General features: G+C 28.1%; 2 protein-coding genes and 1 long non-coding RNA gene across 8 annotated transcripts in view; 1 reads left to right on the top strand and 2 right to left on the bottom strand.

Annotated features, from left to right (window-relative positions):
• The window catches only part of LOC126903091 (uncharacterized protein C05D11.1-like), a 234,923-nt gene that overhangs the window by 18,109 nt on the left and 210,280 nt on the right, over positions 1-6,534 (bottom strand). The gene's annotated exons all lie outside the window — the stretch shown is intronic.
• The window catches only part of LOC126903139 (uncharacterized), a 5,851-nt gene continuing 3,836 nt past the window's right edge, over positions 4,520-6,534 (top strand). Inside the window, exons 1-3 of one of the 2 annotated variants that reach the window (XM_050681153.1) lie at positions 4,520-4,618; positions 5,830-6,001; positions 6,091-6,524. In XM_050681153.1, coding sequence (XP_050537110.1) covers positions 4,609-4,618; positions 5,830-6,001; positions 6,091-6,304 — 396 coding nt within the window. In that variant the 5' untranslated portion in view covers positions 4,520-4,608 and the 3' untranslated portion in view covers positions 6,305-6,524. Of the gene's footprint in view, positions 4,619-5,829; positions 6,002-6,090; positions 6,525-6,534 lie in introns of those variants that run through there. The other variant, XM_050681152.1, reaches the window with a different exon arrangement.
• Positions 5,861-6,534, bottom strand: part of LOC126903143 (uncharacterized) — a 5,730-nt gene continuing 5,056 nt past the window's right edge. The window contains exons 2-3 of the long non-coding RNA XR_007703426.1: positions 6,071-6,260; positions 5,861-6,008 (exon numbers count right to left, since the gene is read on the bottom strand). This is a non-coding gene — a long non-coding RNA (uncharacterized LOC126903143). The remainder of the gene's footprint in view (positions 6,009-6,070; positions 6,261-6,534) is intronic.

Below are 6,534 nucleotides of genomic sequence, written 5' to 3'. Positions count from 1 at the left end.
GAAACACTATCTACAGATTTGCATCGAAGCGTTTCTTATGATAGTGATTTTAATCACTGTCAGATATCATCTATACTTGTCCCATCTATGCCTCGTCCACACTGTGCCTCGACCCTACTGTGCTACCGTTTTTTTTAATTCACTTTATCTCATCAAAATGCATATTATTGGTTTTATTGTTATTTTTAAAAAATTTTTTTTTTTTCTATTAAATCCACTTATGGTCCGGGTGTTGTTCTTTTCTGATCAAGACCCTCGCCTAAGTGGTTGGCGACCCGATCTCCTTTTGCAAGGGAGCCATGAGGGTGGCGACTTCACAATCCGTTGCGTGGCCCAAGTCGTCACCTCTCAATTTATGTTATATGATTTTACTTGCTAGATTGAATTGTTTGCTAATTATTTAAATTGTTACCTATATTTTGGTTGTTATCCAGTTTATTTATTAATTATGTTGATGTTAATTGTTTGTGAAAAAACAGAGTCTGATATGTAACTTAAGTTCCTATAAGATAAAATGTTGAAATATTTAATTGTTCCTATTATGATTTTTTTAATATTGTTTTTTTTGTATGTTGCAGTCTTAAATATTATATAATGTTTGTATTCCCCCCCTGAAACTCTCATCTGGTGTGTGAAGACTTCTCAACAACCTCCACTGTCTCTACAAGTGAATCATGGTCCAAGCTCAAATACTGTTGTAACTCTAACTGGGACTTCCAAGGGGGAATATGTTTGAGCCCGATAAAAGAGTTATCAATTTAGTATATGTTCACCTCTAGTTGGTAATACTGGATATGGTGCAATACCCACTTGTACCGTTGTTATCAGCTGCTGTTGCTGTTGCTGTTATCAGTACAATTTAACGTTTCTGTGGTTTTTGAAATATGTGTGTGTTCTCTCTAACCTGCAAGCTCATGCATTGTTTTAACGGGGTTCCGGAGATTGCCACGAACTGATGATGCCCCGACATTCATTTACTCCGACACTGTAAAAAAATCCTCCGAATACATTTACTCCGACAACAATTACTACGAATACCTGGTTATAAAAATTTGGATGTTACTACGACGACGAATACTCCGAATAGGACTATTAATTGATTGCTCCGAATATCGATTATTCGCGAAATCGATTAAAAAATTATCAAATTTCGGAGTAGATGAATATCGTAGCAATATATTATCTGATGGAAAAATATAACCCTTATCACTAATTAATAAATATTAATTAATATAATAAAATAGCGTTATAATTGATTACTGTCTATTAACGAATAATTATTACAATAAAGATCCCCGAAATGTATCCGACTTTTGATAAAATAGGTACATAAAGGTAAGAAAGGGGGCTTTGGACTAAAACAACCCGTTACATAACTGGTGTGAGCCCTTACATTTTTTTTTTGAGGGGAAAGAAGAGCGATTCCAATTTTCAGACGTAAAATCTTTCTTGCCTCTCCTTATTAGTGCCTATTATTATATCATTTAATTAGTTGTAGTTTTCTCATTTATTATTTGGTAAAAATAAAAATATAGGGGTACGTGTCACTGATGATAGGATTCGTCATTAAACAGATGATTTATAAAGGTATTCGGTATCCCATCATCAAAAACTGTCATTCCAATTAGTCTCTTATGAAATCAAACAAAAATATGATTTAATATCATTTCACTGTTCAAAGATGAGCAACGAAATTAATTCAGTCCAGTTTGGCTTTAATCTTTTGATTGACCGCAATCTGGAGAGACTTGAGGGGGTTTCATCTCCTAAAATTCTGCCAAGAATATACTAAAAATGAATTAATTTGTATTTCTTGTTGTATTTTACAACATATTTATCTTGTTTTATTTAGAAATATTTTTTAGATTAGGTAAAAAAATATGTAATTAGAGTTCCCAAATATTTTGTTGCAATACTCCTACGCTCTAGTCAAATTAAGTAAACACAAGGCAGTTATAAGTTAACAGTGGACAATAGTTTATGATGAATCATAAACTTACTTAACTCTTCTGTTAACATAATTAGTTTTACACTTAACTCGAGTTCAAAATATGCAGTCAATTCGTTAAAAAATGGTTGAGTTTTTTTTCATTTGTATGATGATTACTTGAAGTTTTGTCAGATGTACGTATAGAGTTAAATATCTTAATTTATAATCATAATTAGTAATCAAACAATTTTTTCTCATTAAATAGAAATCAAATATAATAATGTAATATTGAAACAGTACAACTTTTTTTATAAGACTTATAGACATAATAAATTAAAACATTTATCCTTTTGTATAAATACATTTTATAACTAAAACTTTTTAACGAACTAATTCGTGATAATATCAATTTTAATTTTTTAATTTACTAATGCATTTGTGAGAATTTAAATAGGATGTAATAGTGAACTAATATACTAAAACTATTACTTTAATTATACGTATGAATCGTAAAATATTGTTGATACATGGAAAAGGTAGGTGTATGACTCTTTTTCAATTCGTGGGTAACAGGCATTGTTTATACAATAAATAAAATTTAAAATTATAGTGAACATGATTTTATTTTTAGAAATATGCTTACATATTAGAAAATAAATTCAAATTTTTAAAAAAACTTCATTTTGTATTTATAGAACAATGCATTTATATTTGCAGGAACACGTTAAGCTAACTAGATGAAAACATTGATAAAATAATTATCTTTTCGCAATGTCGGCCTGGTTCAGGAAGCCCTCATTAAATTTGAGATTTCTTTTCTCGCTGGACCACTGAGAAAATTGTCTGAAAGATCATTAAGGAAAATTGCCTCCGGGATCATCTCCAAGGTTCCAGACCAACAATATTTCCTAATCAAGATCGATTAGATCTGGTCAAAGCTGAAAGTCATTCAAACGAGGATCAACTTTAAACAAAAGCAACTCACGAAAAAACTATCAAAAAAAAAAAGTTTTAAATTTTGACTATTTTCTTATTATACCTTACTATATAGTTAGTAAGGTAAGATAGTACTCAAATAAAAAAAAAAGTTGACTATCGACAATAAGTATTATCGCAGTTGTCGGTGATGGGTAATAGAACCCCCTCACGACGAAAATTATTATATTTAAATACTATATTTTGGAGGGGGTATAAAAATGTTTTTATGTATTTTCTCGATCCCCGGATAAGACATTATGAAGTAGTGATAAATAGGTTTAGAATAGGGCACACTAGGCTCGTTAATGGGCACCTCATACGACGAGACGATCCTGAACAATGTATCACCTATGGGGAAGACCTTACTGCGAAACTACTATGATTTGTTGTAGAAAATATACAAACATTAGAAACAACGTCATTTTCCTGAAAATCTGTACGAATTACTAGAACCGAACCATGATGTCATCAAAAAAGTTATTTCTTTTTAAAATCAAACTAAATAGATAAAAAAAATCTAACTTTTTGAATTTTAAAATTATATAAATATATAAATACCTACATTTGTAAATATCTAATTGTTATAAAACTTGTTAATTACTATGAGCCAATAACTATAGTCTCTCAGGTCTTAATTAAAAAAATAGTGTTTTTATGTATATTTTCCAAAGACAAAATTCTGAGAACACCCTTGTTACTCTTGTATACGGGCATAGGTTTTTTTATAAGAATTAGTCCCCCCAAATTCAGAAAAATCATATTTATTGTTATAAGGATATATATAAACAAAATAAAGATTTTTTTTGATAATGTTTTAATAGTATTTCCTAACTTTTACATGGATTTAAAATTTTGTGTTTAATATCCAAAAACTGATGAATGACAAATATAGGTTTTTGAGATTATTTTATAATTTTTCAAAAAAGGATTTTTTCGGCCGTGTCCGCCAAAGTATAACAATTCAATTAATGATAAGATTATTTTTGCATTCAAACAATTTTTTTGAAACTTATATATCGAGGGAGAATTTCTAAAATAAAGTTAAAATAAATTATTTTCCATCACCATATGTTCGTCGGGTCAAGTAAAAACACAGTGGAGACGAATAGCATGACGATAATGCGCTCTTTGCCATTATTATTATTTGTTTATATTTAAGCGAATAATTTTTCACTTTTATTTTAAACATAAGAAAAAAAATATGAACACGGTAAAAGACAATTGTTTTGTGCGTTGGAGAAGCGATAAAGATTCCCACATTAAAATCGCCTACCTTCCCCGATTTACAGATCTATTTAAAAGTACGAGCCTTCTTTTGAATCGATACACGAGTGCAAATCGTGATCATGAAGGCTTACATTACTAATAAATATTGATAGCAGAATATCCCAATGAAATTCCACCTGTACAACTATTTTGAATGTGATGATGACACGGGGTTTACTCATTTGTCTTGGTGAAAATTTGTCTAAAGTAACATGACCAATTGGACTTTGATCTGATCATCTGGGAATTTCTAACCTGCCAAAAGAGTGGCAATATGAAAACGACTTGGTCTATATAAGCAATGTACGACACACACTCTTTACCCAAATCGAATTAGTGAAGCAGAGTCGACAGCTATTTTCTTATCTTTTAAAATTTTTTTTTCAATTGAATAATTATTTAAATTATTATTATTTTGAAACAATATCCACAAAATGTCATCAGGTACAACTCTTTAAATTACTACAAAACAAAAATTTATTCATCATAGTGTTTAAGCTTTACTTTAAAAGTACTTTATACATAACATAACAGTTGTGATTTAAAAATCTAATTTAATGGTCAAGTTCAAAATATTTTCTATAAGCTTTAATAATGTCGTTCTCAACAGCAAGTTCTCCCTATTTTAATAAAAGATTTTCACTGTGTCAGAGTATACGTTTATTCTGAATTATATTCATATATTTATTAAATATTATAATTTTAATTTAGTTATAAATACTATGTTTAAATGACAATGAGTTTATTTTTTGTGTTGAAACTTTTTTTTTAATGACCTGTTACAATTTAGACTATATATAATTTTAAAATTAATCAATAAAATATTATTATCAACTAATAATAATGATGATACACATAAAATTAAATGGACTAGACATTTTTGTTACTTTATTACAAAGAAAAATCTATTAAATGTTAGTTTACAAGTGATAAGTACATATTTTTAAGGGGAATAACAATTATTTAATATTACAAAATGTTTTACTGAAAATATCAAGGAATACTAGTAAAATAAGTTAATGGTGTGCTTTGTTAAAAATATTTGAAGTTCAATTTTGTAACAATTCTTTTCAATTATTATTAAAAAAAAGAAAAGCTATTCAGATTTTTTTTTTCAAGGAAATATCAAAGATTTCAAAAAGTGTACATTAGATTTTAAAAAAAAAGAGAACTTTAAAATTTATTTAATAAATCATTTTTCACAAATTGTTTAACAATGAGTCAATAAATTTTTATTTTTAGATAGCACATTGAATTTTTAAATTAAAAAAAAAATTATTTTACTTATATATAAGCAATTACTCATTCATAACATAACTTACATTAAAACTTGTAGTGTAAAATATACAGTTTAACATTATTTATTTTAATTTTTTTTTATGCAAGTTCAAGACAATCTTAGTAATTAATTATCAATTAAAATTGACGAAATAATAATTTATCATCATAAATTGAAATAAAAAGAATTTTACAAATTCAAACAGATAAAAAAAATTTAATTAATAATTTTTTATCATGAATATAATAATTATATTCATGATAATATATATATATATATATATCCAATTTAAGTCTCAAATCAATTATTGATTTGAGTCTTAAATTGGAAAATGAACTGATATTTAAAATAATATATATATATACAATTTATTTAGGAAATCAAAATCAAACTACTGAATATAGATCTCGGTCTCCAATACGGTATGTTTTTGATGTGTTAAGCACTGGAACTGTTTCAAGCACAGTACCCGGAGTACGGGGTAGACCAGTGTACTTGGCTGATAATGGTTTTACTTACGTACAAAATAAAAGTTCTACCAATAGTAGGTATGACCTAAAATAAAAATAATCATGCTTTTTAATTTTCAGGGGCAAACACTAAGTTAAATTATTTACTTTGATATCTTTTATTTCAGGCAATTAAGATGTACTCGCTATGAGTCTGGCTGTCGGGGCACTGCATCCATGGCGTTAGTGCCAGAAAATGCACCAATTAGATCCCTCCACGAACATAACCATTTACCAAATAACGATGTGGAGATTGGTTCATATAACACTGAACTTAGAAACCTTGCATCAACTGAATCTACACAAACCAGGATTATATTAGAAGATATTTCCAGCAAGTAATAAGACTAAAAAAAATGTATTCAATAATTACTGCATTGAAATTAGAAATACTTTTTTTTTAGCTTCGATGCGAAGCTGAGAAGGTATTAATTTTACCATGATGTGTTTATTTTAGCTTCGATGCGAAGCTGAGAAGGTATTAATTTTACCATGATGTGTTTATTTTAGCTTCGATGCGAAGCTGAGAAGGTATTAATTTTACCATGATGTGTTTATTTTTTTTTTTTTTT

This window comes from Daktulosphaira vitifoliae, unplaced genomic scaffold (assembly GCF_025091365.1).
Source record: "Daktulosphaira vitifoliae isolate Bord-2020 unplaced genomic scaffold, ASM2509136v1 Scaffold_3, whole genome shotgun sequence".
In the NCBI taxonomy this organism is placed as follows: Eukaryota; Metazoa; Arthropoda; class Insecta; order Hemiptera; family Phylloxeridae; genus Daktulosphaira; species Daktulosphaira vitifoliae.
The sequence above is the reverse complement of the archived record's forward strand: the minus strand, read 5'-3'. Positions and strand labels throughout refer to the sequence as shown.